This window comes from Cheilinus undulatus, linkage group 18 (genome assembly GCF_018320785.1).
Source record: "Cheilinus undulatus linkage group 18, ASM1832078v1, whole genome shotgun sequence".
Classification (NCBI taxonomy): domain Eukaryota; kingdom Metazoa; phylum Chordata; class Actinopteri; order Labriformes; family Labridae; genus Cheilinus; species Cheilinus undulatus.
This window is the reverse complement of record NC_054882.1, coordinates 40,678,903-40,694,668: the sequence shown is the minus strand read 5'-3', so window position 1 is coordinate 40,694,668 and position 15,766 is coordinate 40,678,903. Positions and strand designations below refer to the sequence as shown.

The window sequence follows — 15,766 nt, the reverse complement described above, 5'->3', positions numbered from 1 at the left end:
GCATCCCGTTCTCTGGATAATCTCTGTTTGGAAAGATGCAAACACACCTCCTTTGCAGTAGTAAAAGACCCAGTGTCTTATACACAGAATATCACTTCTGGTATGAGTGTAGGGCTTTGTTTCGTTGCTAGTCTTGCTCCGCTTTTCATAGGTACATGTAGGGGGCGCTCCAAGGAAAAATGGTTGGGAAGCTCTGCTGCAGATGGTGCGTGTGAAGGGCAGAACATTTCAAAGTAAGCTGTCAGGATTATTGGACAAACGTGCTGTCTGTCACGTTCATTAACGGCAATTCAGAGCAACAAAACGGGACGTCATAGGCGTGCACTGAAATAATGCAAGCTCATTATTGATGTTGACTATCAGTGGAGCCAGTTGGTAAATCAATCTCATGTTGAAGCTGATCAGGAAAAAAGCAGAAACATTTAATCCACCAAGAAAAGCTTTCAGTGTGGTTCTTTTCTTTTAATACAGGAATGTTTTCCAGTTCTGATTGAACTCCAGCGATATCTGCATTCACACCAGTCCCTTCAATGGCCACCACCGTTTACGTCATCTTCGGAGGAGGCAGTGGCCACCTGTAGCCTCCTGTAGCTGCCTGTAGCCTAAGATGATTCTGTTTGGTCTGGTCCTTCTCTGAGTGTCAGCTGCTATTCTGACTGATGGAACTCTGTCTTTTACTCATCAAATTCAGCAGCTGATTTAAACTGAAACTTGGTTTCTATTTCAGGATTAATCCTGCTTTTTTTAATCTGAAAAGAGGCTGGTTGCTGAGACATTCATGTCAGTTTAGGACTTTGGAGATTATTTGTACGTGCATGCCTTGTTTCAGAGCTTGCACACTCATGATGCTGTATCATGGAACTTTGAGGCTTATCACTAACTTGAAGGCTCTCACCTGTCACTGTTTGTTGTATGAACATGTTGGATGGTCTTCTCTGTTTTCACATTGACTAAAACACTGGAATATTCTTGTCTACAAGGAAATTCTTGGTCTACTTCATTCCCACCTTCTGTCCTACATCAGCCAGAAGAGCCTGGGAATCTACTGTCTTTGTTCTCAGGATGTTTTCTTCTTGTCTGTCCCAAAGGCTTTAAATCTGCTGCTTCCTTTTGGCTGGAACCAATTACAAAAGGACCTCAATCTTAATGACTAGTCTCATTAGAAGCTTTTAGGAGAATGCTTGATGTGTTGGAGGCAGACACATCGGTTTGTAGATGTTCTACCTGATTAATTTGGTTTTTATGATTGTCATCCAGTTCTGACAGATGTTTGCTTATTTGATATTAATATATAAATATATACAGTGCTTAACAAATTTATTAGACCACCTTAACCCTAACCAAAGTAAGGTTTATGCCACAGCTGCCCTAAATTAACAGCATTGGTAATTACAAACATCATTTTTGATGTTTCTGCAATGGTTAATACACCAATATGTAGAAGCTCTTTAACCCCAATGATATTTTTGATGCTAAAATATAATTATTATTGTAATCCATGAGTTTTCAAATTTACTGATTTACAAAAAAAACCTGAAAAATTAGTAAAGCACATTATTATTTCTTGATTAATATGTCAAATTATAGTTATTTACTTGCATTCCTGAACAGAAAAATGAGTTTTAGTGGTTGAATGTTATGCTTGATTCATTTCTGACCTCTCAGAGAAGCCCAGTGAGCTGGCTCAAATTTGGGTGAATTCAGTCTGAAATCCCTCATTCCTGTTCAAAATGATAAAACATGGAGGGCTGACTGAAAATGGAAGAGTCTATATTAAAGCACTTCATGATGCTGGATGGTCTTTGAGACAGGTGGTCTAATAAATCTGTTAAGCACTGTATATATTTCTTAACTTAGCCTTAAACAAAAAGCCTGGGAATTTGTGTTTGGTAGATTATTTCTTTGTTATAACAATGCTTCTTGGCAATAGATCTTATACCCTTGGAGAGCCTGTTTATTTCCCTTTAATTTTTTCCCTGCAGATGTGTTATCAGTCTGTGATGGCAAGTGTTCTGTTTTATGCTGCAGTCTGCCTGGGGGCAGTGTAAAACACAAGGATGCAAGATGTCTGGGCAAACTGGTGAAAAAGCTGGCTCTGTGGTCGGAACTCATTGGAGGATGAGGTGAGAGATGCACAATGAAGAAGGTGGAGGCCATTCTGAGGAACATGGATCATCCACTTCATATCACCTTAAATGACCAAAGAAACAACGGTGGTGGACGGCTCCTCTCTCTTCTTTGCAGAACAGAAAGATATAGAAGATCTTATATACCATCAGCATTAAGACTATATAATTCTACCATGAACAGATGAGACTCCAGACAAATTAATTTCCCTTCGGGGATAAATAAAGCTATTGTATTGTTTTGTATTATTATTATTGTATTGTATTTGAATGGAGCCACAATTATAGGGAACATGCCTTTGTGGGATGAGCAGCAGAGCTGAGTATATGGTTTGAAACATGCCAAATCTTCTCTGCCAATGCCAAACAGCTTATTCTGCTGTTGCTATTGACTCTTGTTTAGAGCTTCTGGTACCCCCAGGTACCTGTGAGCATGAGCCCTGCTGCAGTGGTCAGTAGGTGTCCGCTCTAAGAATCAGCATACCACGTTTGACTGAGCTGGACTGGGCAACTTCAAGCTGGTGTTCCACAAAACCAAGTCGTGGCATTATTAAGTGTGAGCCCTAGTACCATGTCCAAACTGAAGGACAAAGACAGCTATCTGTGCAGACAATCTGGAACAGCCTGCAGGCAGCCAATGTGTGGTCGCATAGGGCTGCCAGGAGCTGCCATGACTGCCCTTCACCGTCAGGCCTGTTTACGTTATGTTCAGTGATGAGTCCAGATCCTGCCTTAGACAGTTTGATCATCAGTTCAAAGTATGGAGAAACTGCTTAGAGCGCAGCGCTGATTGCTGCACTGACAGAGTAACATCTTTAGGTGGAGGCAGTGTGATGGTGTTTGGTGGCATTTCCCACACTGGTAAAACAAGGCTTGTCTTACTGAAGGGAAATCTCAATGTAGAGACATATCGAGATGAGATTCTGCAACCAGTGGCAATCCCATATCTCCACAGTCTGGGACTGAACTCTATCCTCCAAGATGACAACCCTCACCCCCACAGAGCGGGGTTTATCAGAGACTACCTCCAGAATTTGGGAGTGGAGAGGATGGAATGGCCTGCCAGCAGTCCTAGCCTTAACCACATTGAACTCTTGTGGGATCAGCTTGGGCGTGCTGTTGGTGCCAGAGTGACCAACACAACCACACTGGTGACAAATGTTGGTTGAAGAATGGGATGCCATCCAACAGCAGTGTGTGACCAGGCTGGTGACCAGCATGAGGGGGAGGACCCAGGCTGGTGAGCAGCATGAGGGGGAGGAGCCAGGCTGGTGACCAGCATGAAGGGGAGGAGCCGGGATGGTGAGCAGCATGAGGGGGAGGAGCCAGGCTGGTGAGCAGCATGAGGGGGAGGAGCCAGGCTGTTGTGTCAGTGTATGGTTCTTCTAGAAACTACTGAGGCTCCTGTTTCATGAATTAATTGTTAAACTGCTGCTATATCTTGTTTCTTCAGACTTCAATAATCCAGTCAACCTAAAACCAAACAAAAGTCACTGGCAGAATAAGCTGTGTTTTACTATTCATTATGGTGCATCAGTGAGTTGAATGTGAATTCAAACATAAACTGCACAGGTAAATCCACAGAGGGCTGTAAATGTGTTTGTTTCTCTGCAGTCGGGTGACACAGCTCTGCATGTGGCTTCAGCTCTAAACCACAAGAGGACAGTGGAGCTCTTACTGGAAGCAGGGATTGACGGGAAAATCAGGAACAATGTGAGTACCATGTATGAGCAGGATTCTCTGTCTGATGGAGTTTACTCTTTTATTTTTAAGTTGCAAATATCAGGCCAGTTGTCCAGAAAAATGAGAATTCCAAACCCATGTTCTAGTGGTGATAAGTGTGTGTTCACTCTCAGGCAGGTAAAACTGCCCTGGACAAAGCCAGAGATAACAACCACAAAGATGTGGCTCATCTCCTGGCCAGAGCTCCTCAGGTAACAGCAAAAAAGATGGTGTTTAAATTCTGCTTTAGTTTTAAAACCAAAAGATTCCTCTACTTTCAGGTTAACCCTTAGAAAACCATGCATTTTTTTTTTTTTTTTTTTTTTTTTTTACATTTTCTTAATACTTTTCTTTTGACGAACAAAACCACTCAGAATGTAAACTATGCTCATGACTGGTGTCATTGTTTCTAAACTAACTCAACTTTATGAAATAAAAAATATTTTTAACATTAAAAATTCAAAATTTCAAAAACAAAAATTCCCCAAAATTGATTTAAAATGTTTTTAAACTTTATATCATCATTTTAAAAGAAATGAAAAAATGCTGAAATGATGAGAATCTACCTGTACCAGTCCTGTACAGTCTGCTCCACTTTCTCCTGGGTGTAAAATTTATTTTTATATCAATTTCAATTTTTTGGCTTTGTTTTTATGCTGTCATGTGACAAATCACGTGGACTCCTAAGGGTTAAGAATGGTCTAAATTGTTGCTGCAAATCCAATGTGTGAGGAATGGCTGCAGTTTTACATCCATATTTATTAAGCACATAATTGTATTCAGGTTCATCGCTTCATGAGAAAAACGATAAAGAAAAGAAGAGAGAGACAGAAAACTGAAAGGAGGACTCAGTCTGAGCCCAGGGAGATTCATCCCAACAAAGTAAGAACCAAACAGATTATTATGAAATCCTGAAACCTGGTTATTGGCTGTGATGTTTGATCCACTGATCCCACCCCTCTTTACTTGATCCTCAGCAGGACAGCAGCTCTGCTTTGGAGGAAACTCACAGCAGTGAGCAAATGACAATCCAGGTGAGTCCTCACCCACAGAAGAAACGAGAACAACTGAACCACAAAATGCCGACCGCCTTCAGCAACCCCTGCAGCCCGCAACAGAAGAGGAGAGTCAGAGTCCAGGTGAGTCCCAAACACACCTTAAAGGGGATATATTTTACCCTTTTAAGACAAGTTTATATTGTTCTCAGAGATCCCCAAACATGCCTGAGAACTTTGTTACTGAAAAACACTCTAGTATTGGATATTGCATGTCCAGACCCCACTCTGTTTAAACCCTACCCAGAACAAGCCGTTTCTGTATCTGTGGCTTTAAATGTTAATGAGCTGTCTGACTCTGCCCCTGACCACATCCCTCTCAGGAAATGGATGCAACACTTCTGATGTTACAGACACTTTTATCCAAAGTTTAGGACCTAATTGGGAGTGGAACCATCAATCTCCCAGACCGTAGTCAGCAGTGTAACCCACTGAGCTATCGAGCATCTCAGCTGGTGGCTGAGAGGATCAGTAAAGGAGGGTGGAACTTCCCTCCAAGTAGGGGAGGGCCAACAAAACCTGGGGGCGGGTGCTTACGCCCCATGTGAGGTCACTCGGTGTAAAATCTGAGAACGGCTTGTTTCAGCACACATTTTCTGAAAGGTGGAGAAAGAGATGGGGAGAGGGAATGGATTTTTCTGGTACTTGAGGGGATTGTGGACAGGCCAGGGACACATATTTGTGTTAGAAAAGCCTGAAAAAGTGATTTTTGCATTATATGTCCCCTTTAAGCCTGATTTATGCTTCTGCGTTGCTGTTATCACAGAGGATTCTGTAAACATTTCACAATAATAGTTTTGAGTTTCCTTACAAAGAGAGCAGCCCGATGGACAATTCACAATAAAAAGTTCAATCTTATTGATTTGAACAGCTCACAGATGAGAAAAGTTCAGTAAAAGCTGAAGTCCTACACCTTTCCACTCCTGTTACACGCTCTTATTTACAGAAACTCTGAGCAGACATTCATTAATTCACCATGTCTGTAATGCATGCATTCATTACTTCACCATGTCTGTAATGCATGCATGCATTAGATATCATCAGATCAGAACTATGTGTCACACAGCTGGAGGCTCACTGCCCACACTTACTTACTTACTTACTTACACTTACTTTAACTTACGTTTAAGCAGTTTTATTTAGGCAAGGCATAACGGACAAGTTTTGACTTGTGGACGCTGTTTTTATACATCACAGACTTTGTGTGTAAGAAACGTTAATAAATGAGACCCCGAGTATGGAGCGACTGGTTGTTCTTTTCTGTTGAACCATTGATGATTTATCTGTTGACATTTTTGGTTGAGTACAGATAGCCTTGACATAAGGGCAAAATCCTGTCTTCGTAGTGTCAGACCCCATGACACTGTCTGACAATAATAGTGAGTTGTATGTGTGAGCAAACATCTCAGGAACATTCTACAGGCTGCCTGAAAAAACTCAAGAAATTCTAGGAGTGCATGTGTGAACAATACTCTAGTTATCCATTAGAGATACATTTTACATTCTCTTATCTTCAGTAGCTCTCATACTACACGGTTCTTACTGCGTTCTTGAAAGGAGCTTCTGACTTCATGTTTACTCTAAATATTGTTGCAGGCAGTGAAAAAGGATGAAGATGTGAGAAGAAGAAAGAAGGACTCCCACGCGGGGAAGGATCTGCTCTGGGAAGATGATGATGACGTGATTCCTGCACTGAACAGAAAATCATACCAGCTCTACACTCTTTATCGGGACAAGGATGGGAACATCCAACAGGTTTCTCTTCGCTCTCCATTAAACTACTGATCATTTTTAGATAAGAAGTCAAGAGAAGAAAAGTTTGTTCACATTTTCCTTAAAATAAGTTTGCATTAAGTAAATCTTGGTGTTGATACATACCATAAGCCGTTTGTGTTGTAAAAGTGGAACCTTTATCAGGATATTGGGTCTCCTCCTTCCTTTAAACTGGCTCTGTGTGATTGATTTCAGGCTCCAGCTGATGGATGTCAGTGTCAGCCGCTGCTGCAGAAGCTGGAGGTTCAGCTGAAAGCAACGCAGGAGGAAATGAGGCTGCACATCTTAAATGTCCAGGAGGAAGTGAACTGCAGGCTGGGACAGATGGACCGCAAGAATAAGCACCAGGTCTCCCCCTTCTCCTGACTTTTCACCTGTAGGAAAAATTAAATGATTTATATCAAACTTCTGGCCCACGGGCCACTTCCAGCCCACTAGCAGGTGTCAGCCGACCAGCGAGATTTTGGGGAAAAAAGAGGGACATTTCTGCAAAATATTAATCTTCAATAGTTACTAACTTAAGTATTTGAAATACTTATTTTAACTTTGTGATTATGGACTACCTAGAAAATGAAGAGCTTAATATGATCCGATAAATGTGGCATGTTAAACGCTCTTTATAGCAAGGAGGCACATTGAAATAAAGTGCACAGTGGAGTTTCACCTCAGCTCAGCAACTGTTCAAAAGAGAGTTTGATACACACTGTATGCTTTTCAAGACTGAAAAAGAGAATTTCGGGAGCGCAGATGGTCGAGTGGTTTAAGGCGCTACCCATGTACGCGGGCATGTGTTCGAATCCGGCCTGTGGCCCTTTACCGCATGTCTCTCCCCCACTCTCTTCCCTCTTTCCAGTCTATCCACTGTCCTAACTCTAGCAAATAAAGGCATGAAAAGGCCCAAAAATAAATCTTAAAAAAAAAGAGAATTTCTTCCGTCTAATTTTGTTTTGACCAGGCTTTGAGATTTGATCAAAGATAAAGAACCACTGTGCACAGCTGGACTCTACTCTCTCATCCTAATGGGGTCCAGTTCTGTCCGTGCCTCTGACCAGTTTCCTGCATGTCAGGCCTTAACGAGTGTTAGAGGAAAAATCATCAAATCTTGCTGTGGTGAGTGAATCGGTGCACTGATTTAACCTCCCGTTAAGATAAAATTATAATGCTAGACTACTATCAACTGAATTTATTTATGTTTTTTCATCAGGAAGTAAAATTGTGGTCTTGATTGCTTAAATGAGAAATCGTTGATAAATCCTGTGGCATATTTAACTCCAGGTCTCATCAAATGGTAAAAAAAAGTCCTATCATAAAGGTAAAAATTACTCTATTACTGATCAATTAATCCTAATCTGGACACAGGTTGTCCGATAACATGAGAGGTTGGCATGTTTGGTCTTGGTGCAGTGCTAGAAGGCAAAAAAAGATTGGTGCATACAGGGATGTCAGGGGGATTCATATGAACGGACATGTAGAAGAACGACTGTTCGAGCTTAAAAGTCAAGTTTTCACTCAGCAGGAGAAGGTCGGAGCTCTATGAGCAGCAAGGTAGGACAACAGGGAGAGATAAACCTCCATAGGATCCTCCTCTCACTCTCTCTCTCTCTCTCTCTCTCTCTCTCTCTCTCTCTTTGTCTCCTCTCTGAACTCTGTGAACTGATCCCAGGTCAGGTGAACTAATCTAGGTGTCCGATCAGATATCGTAGACAACAGGTTGCTAATTTACAGCCTTTAACAGTCATACTGCATGTATATTTTGATGAATATCCCAATATTGTAAATTCGGCATTAGTGGTAATAAAATAATAATATAATATAATATAATATTATAAAGTAAAATATAATATAATACAATATAATTTAATATAATATAATATAATATAATATAATATAATATAATACTAGAACAGCATGATATTTGTATCTGACTTGTTTTGGTTTCTTGCAGGTAAATCCTCTAAAGTAGCTCATTAACATTTTTATTTGTGAACATGCAGCATTCAATAAATGGTACGTACATCTAAAATGAAACATTTATAATCATGAATATATAAACTTGGAAAAAAAGTAAGGCAATTTGTGTTTGGTAGATTATTTCTTTGTTGTAACAGTGCTTCGTGGTAATAAATCTTATAACGTTGGAAAGCCTGTTTATTACCCTTTTAAATTATGCCACATTTGTAAGGATCATGCATTTGTGGGATGAGCAACAGAGCTGAGTATGTGGGTTGCACCCATGAAAAATTTGCTAAATCTTCTCTGCCAATGCTAAACAGCTGATTTTGCTTTGCTATTGACTCTTGTTTTGAGCTTCTGGTACCCCCAGGTGCACCTGTGAGCATGGGCCCTGCTACAGTGGTCAGTAGATGTCTGCTTCAAGAATTGGCATGCCACATTTGACTGATCTGGATAGGGCCCATTGGTTGGGCAACTTCAAGCTGGTGTTCCGCAAAACCAAGTTGCGGCATTGTATGGAGTGAACCCTAGAACCATCTCCAAACTGAAGGCCAAGTTCCAATTATAACGGGGAATGTCAGAGAAAGGCCGCGAAGTGGGCGTCCCAAGAAGACAACACCCCAAGAATACTGCTTTTTCACCCTGTCAGCAAGAACTCTATCCTCCAAGATGACAACCCTCACCCCCACAGAGCGGGGTTTATCAGAGACTACCTCCGGAATTTGGGAGTGGAGAGGATGGAATGGCCTGCCAGCAGTCCTGACCTTAACCCCATTGAACACTTGTGGGATCAGCTTGGGTGTGCTGTTGGTGCCAGAGTGACCAACACAACCATATTGGCTGACTTGCGACAAATGCTGGTTGAAGAATGGGATGCCATCCAACAGCAGTGTGTGACCAGGCTGGTGACCAGCATGAGGAGGGGGAGCCAGGCTATTGTGGCTGTGTATGGTTCTTCCACACAGGCTCCTGTTTGTTAAATGAATAAATTGTTAAATTGTCAATATGTCTTGTTTCTTCAAACTTCAACAATCCAATCCACCAAACACCAAACAAGAGTCAATGGCAGAATCAGCTGTTTGGCATTGGCAGAGAAGATTTGGCACATTTTTCATGGCAAAACCCATATACTCAGCTCTGCTGTTCATCCCACAAATGCTTGATCCTTACAAATGTGGCATCATTTAAAAGGGTAATAAACAGGCTTTCCAACGGTATAAGATTTATTACCAAGAAGCATTGTTACAACAAAGAAATAATCGACCAAACACAAATTGCCTTACTTTTTGTTCTAACTTTAGATTTAACTGTCTTTGGTCGCACTGATGTTGCTAGAAAATCGTCCGGCCCCCAGGCCCTCATTGAAGCAAATCTGGGCCCCAACCCAATATGAGTTTGACACTCCTGGTGTGAACCCTTTCAAAGGTGAAAAAAGATGCAGCTTAATTTCCAACATACCCACAAGCTGCTAAAGAATGCTGCTGTGCTGCAGATAAAAGATTCTGTGTCATCTAAATGTATTTATAGGCACAAACGAAACACTAGAATGAGTGTATATGTATTTGCTACATGTTTAGTTATAAAATTACAACACAATTGCTTGATTTTGAATTTCATACTCATATTTTTGTGTTGTATTCAGATTAAAGTGTTGGACATGCTGAATCAGGAGAGGGCCGCAGCAGACAGGAGGAACATGATGTACAGGATCGAGCAGAGAGTCGCCCAGGGCAGAGAGGAAACGCTGATGACACAGGTACATGTCTTAATCTCAGGTAGAGATGCGGTATGGAATAATCACAATTTTATTTGTTTGTTTTACAAAGTGGAGATAGTTGTGCATCCAGAAGATCCATCTGTGTTTAAAATGTTTTGTTTTCTGACTTGTGTCAGCAGAAAACAACGTTTCAGCTCAAAGCTCAAATGCTCACCGTCAATACAAAGCTCAACATCCATTTCCTTGCTTTCAGCATAAAATTGCTAGATGTCATTCTTTTACAGGAGAAGCCAGAAATTCATACGGCAGAAAATTCTTAACATTTTTAATGTAACAGACTGAGTTTGGACAACGTGTGATTCAAAATGTTTGCTAAAATATAACGTTAATAGCTAAATATCTGTCAAATTTGAAAAATCTAGTGGGGTACATGCCCTGGTTTTAGTTCCAGAGTAAGGTGACCATATTTTCAGTCCTCCACAAAGGGACACTTTAATTTAATTTCAAACCCACATGTATGAAGAGGGGTGCAGGGGTTAGCGCTGTTGGATCACAGTAAGAAGGTTCCTGGTTCTCTTCGATCAGAGCCTTTCTGTGCAGAGTTTGCATGTTCTCTATGTGCATGCTCGTTAGGTTAATTGATGACTCTAAACTGGCCATAGGTGTGAGTGTGAGAGTGCCTGGTTGTCTGTTTTTCTGTGTCAGCTCTGTGATTGACTGGCGACCAGTTCAGGGTGTACCCCACCTCTCACCCAATGACAGCTAGGACGCTATGGGCATAAAAGGAGAGAAACTCATGGTGTGGCCCCCATCCTCTCCTGACCTCAACCCTATTGAGAACCTTTGGAGCATCCTCCAGCTAAAGATCTATGAGGGTGGGGGGCAGCTCACATCAAAACAGCAGCTCTGGGAGGATATTCTGACATTTCGCAAAGAAATTCCAGCAGAAACTCTCTGAAAAAACTCACATGTTCAATGGATGCAAGAATTGTGAAGGTGATATCAGAGAAGGGCTCCTATGTTAACATGGAACTTGGCTTGTTAAGACGCTTTTGACTGAAACAGCTTTGATTTCAGTAAATATGACCTCCTAATGCTGCAATTCAACAAATGACCATTTTCAGTTCTTTACAACCTATAAAATGTTAGAAATCTCTGTTGTGCATAATAATGTGGAACAGTGCATTTTGATATTTTATTTAGAAAAAAATAGTTATCATTGGGTGGTTTGTTTAATATGATTTGAATTAGGCTCTAACAGCTGATGACTTTAAAATTATACTGACTGTCATTTGCATTGACTAATTTGCAAAATATCATTTGCATATTAATTTCAAATGCGGTGTAATGGTACAAATGTGATTTTTCATCAGTGCAGCTTCTAACATCACTGAAATCATTTAAAGGGGACATATTTTACCCCTTTAAGACAAGTTTATATCGGTCTCAGAGGGCCCCAAAACATGCCTGTGAAGTTTGTTGCTGAAAAAACACTCTTGGAATGTCTAGCTATGATTATTAAACAGCTTGTTTCAGCACACATTTTCTGAAAGGTGGAGAAGAGAGGGGGCAATGCATTTTTGAACACTCAGAGATGCTGAATGTATGAAAACAGCATCAAGGTTTAAAATACAAGCGTTTTAAGCTCTATTTATAAAAATGTGCTGTTGTTTAGAGCAGATCTGAGGCCTGTACGACAAAGCTGGATTTTCTCTTATCCAGATAACTTCACGATTAACCCTGGATTTTCTGTACGACGAAGCTGGCTCACTTCTTACCGGGATAAATCACTGCGGTAACTTGTGCTGAACAGCTAACCTGCTCCGGAGCAGGTTATGTTCTGGATAAGAGATCAGCGAGAATAAAAGCACCTCCTCCTGACCAATCAGTTCCCTTGGAAAATGGCCTGCCCATTCTTAAAAGATCCTGGTTGGTGCACGGAAGAAGAGAAGAGCACTTAAGAGAGAAAGAATATTTAGGGAAAGATGATAGATAAATTCCGGTGATTTCATACATACAACAGAGCCAGAGTGGAGAAATAAAGCCTTGTCACTCACTGCTTTGATGTATGTTTCTATATTTGATCTTCACTTGTTCCCAAGTCCTTTTTCTCCACTAGGGTAGCATCTGAAAAAATGGGGTTAATAATAGTGGTCACACATAATGGCCTTTGCACATTGGGTCCAATTATTTCATCTGAATTTTCGCATGTTAAAAAAGAAAATCAAGCTCATTTAGTTCTCATCAAAGTTGCACAATGACGCTGAAATTTTCATCTGTCTTTTTTTTTTTTTGCGGAACAGGCTCGATTTTATGCGAAATTTTGCATCAGTCCAAGTTATTTAAATGGGTGAGTGATGATTCAAAACAGTGTCCACTGCTTCCTCCTCGAGTGCTCACCCTCACCGGACTACGGTGGCCCTGAAGGCCAATAGGAATAAATATTTCAAAAGTGCAAAATATTTTAAGAGTATATAAAAATATTATATTATATATTAAAATATATTTCACAAAACACAAAGACATTTCACAAAACATAAAAGCATTTCGCAAAACATAAAAACATTTCACAAAACACAAATACATTTCACAAAACACAAATACATTTAACAAAACACAAAAACATTCCACAAAACACAAATACATTTCGCAAAACACAAAAACATTCCACAAAACACAAATACATTTCACAAAACACAAAAACATTTCACAAAACACAAATACATTTCACAAAACACAAAAACATTCCACAAAACACAAATACATTTCACAAAACACAAAAACATTTAACAAAACAGAAAAACATTTCACAAAACACAAATACATTTCACAAAACACAAATACATTTAACAAAACACAAAAACATTCCACAAAACACAAATACATTTAACAAAACACAAAAACATTCCACAAAACACAAATACATTTCACAAAACACAAAAACATTTCACAAAACAGAAAAACATTCCACAAAACACAAATACATTTCACAAAACACAAAAACATTTCACAAAACAGAAAAACATTTCACAAAACACAAATACATTTCACAAAACAGAAAAACATTTCACAAAACACAAATACATTTCACAAAACAGAAAAACATTTCACAAAACACAAAAACATTTCACAAAACACAAATACATTTCACATAACATAAAAACATTTCACAAAACAAAAATAAATTTTATAGAACAAAAATAAATTTCACAAAATATAAAAACATTTTACAAAACACAAAAACATTTCACAAAACAAAAATACATTTCACAAAACACAAATACATTTCACAAAACACAAAAACATTTCACAAAACATAAAAACATTTCACAAAACAAAAATAAATTTCATAGAACAAAAATAAATTTCACAAAACACAAAAGCATTTCACAAAACACAAATACATTTCACAAAACAGAAAAACATTTCATAAAACACAAAAATATTTTACCAAACACAAAATACATTTCATGAAACCGGAAAGGGTAGGACCATGGTACTTGTTTGTGATTGGCTAAACCCTAATCTGTCAGGCATCAGTCATTTATCATTTCCTGTTTACACTTGTGGCCACAATAGCTGAGCCAGCATGAAATTTAAAGTGTCTACCAGGATGGAAGAGGAACTTGAGTTGATAGGGGAATAACACAACAAGGGAAATACATAAAGTGTGATTCTTGATTCAGTGACATGGCTATGCAGGACCTTTATTTTGAAATACCTTGAGGCGGAAGTGGGAAGTAGTGAGTGCATGTCAGCGGCTTGACGCTAAACAGCGCTAAGAGAAGACAATAAAAGTTATGAAGAAAATGTGTCTGTTACTCATGTACAGCAGCGTGGACCCAGATTTGATGACCAACACACCGCCAAAATACAATGACAGGATGCAGGAGGAAAAAAGATGCGTTCTCAGTTCAGCGTAATGAGTGTGCACCAAGCTGCAGTATCAAAACGTTTACTTAAAAGATCTTATTTTAAAAAATATCACTGACAAAAACACGATAATGATGAATAAAACAGATGATCAAAACTCATCTTCTGCTTTATACATTCTTTTATTGTCATTTTCATTCACTGAGGCGAAATCTACACCTGATAGTCGATAGTCAGCTCCACCTTCTGCAAAGGCAGCAGGGGGATACAAATCCTACCGGTGGTACTTCTTTCGGCACGACACTTTGAGCGCGATTTTAGGGTTCCAACTGAAATGTGTATGTCATTATACAAGGAGAGCATATCAAGAATCACACTATATGTATTTCCCTTGTTGAAGTATTCCGCTATCGCTCGGCTATTGCGGCAAGAAGTGTAAACAGGAAATGATAAATGACTGATGCCAGACAGACTTGGGTTAAGCCGATCACAAACAAGTACCATGGTCCTACCCTTTCCGGTTTCGTGATATGTATTTTGCGATCGGTGAAATGTATTTGTGTTTTGTGAAATGTTTTTGTGTTTTGTGAAATGTTTTTATGTTTTGTGAAATGTATTTTTGTTCTGTGAAATTTATTTTTGTTTGTGAAATGTTTTTATGTTTTGTGAAATGTTTTTGTGTTTTGTGAAATATATTTTGCACTTTTGAAATATTTATTCCTATTGGCCTTCAGGGCCACCGTACCGGACCCCTCCTCCCCCTCTCTCGCCCCAAAACCTCACTTTAAACACCAAAGTTTGCTCAATTATTATATGGATATAAACCATGGAAATATAACTGATAGCTGGGTGATAGGTGATTCAGGTCAGCGCCTGTTGCTTTCTCTCGCTCACTCACCCTCGTCCAGCTCCTCCCTCTCTCCCACTCCCAAAACCTCACTTAAAACACCGTAGTTTACAGGTGTGTCATGTGGATATCAGCTATGGAAATATAACAGATAAAGGCATAGGCTACATTTGTAGCCTATTCAGAGACTGAATTAAAAAGTTGCTCTCCATCTCTCCGACTTGTCTCAGCGCTATGATGCATGAATGGGTGCTGAATGAAGCTTTGTGTCAGGATGGATCCAGCAGGATTTTAAAGGAGTGAAAGAGATGTAGGCTCACAGTACGAAACTATTTACCACTTTTTACGAATTTTCGCAGTGAAGGCAAATAAAAACATATTAGACCTATTGTGCTAGGTCTGAGTGCGTTATGTTTTTTCGGATTAATCCGAAAAAACGCATCCAAAAATCATGGACCCAGTGTGTAAAGACCTTTACTGCAGAAACATGGATTAATGGAACACACAACTACTTGTGCCGTCACGGTGAGGAATTAATATTACAACACAAAATTCACTGAGGAAGCTCTGCCCCAAACATCTGTGCCGTAATAAAGTGAAACTCAGTGATCAGAGTGCTGTCCGTTTATATTGTCCGATGAATTAATATTGTATAATCTGATGAATTTACGCATTAACAGATATGGCAGTTTTCTGCCAA

General features: G+C 39.6%; 1 protein-coding gene across 1 annotated transcript in view; it reads left to right on the top strand.

Moving 5' to 3' along the window:
* Positions 1 to 15,766, top strand: part of ankrd6a (ankyrin repeat domain 6a) — a 32,500-nt gene that overhangs the window by 2,542 nt on the left and 14,192 nt on the right. The window contains exons 4-10 of the mRNA XM_041812240.1: positions 3,741 to 3,839; positions 3,983 to 4,060; positions 4,632 to 4,730; positions 4,826 to 4,987; positions 6,500 to 6,658; positions 6,872 to 7,024; positions 10,272 to 10,385. Of these exons, the coding sequence (XP_041668174.1) occupies positions 3,741 to 3,839; positions 3,983 to 4,060; positions 4,632 to 4,730; positions 4,826 to 4,987; positions 6,500 to 6,658; positions 6,872 to 7,024; positions 10,272 to 10,385 (864 nt within the window). The remainder of the gene's footprint in view (positions 1 to 3,740; positions 3,840 to 3,982; positions 4,061 to 4,631; positions 4,731 to 4,825; positions 4,988 to 6,499; positions 6,659 to 6,871; positions 7,025 to 10,271; positions 10,386 to 15,766) is intronic.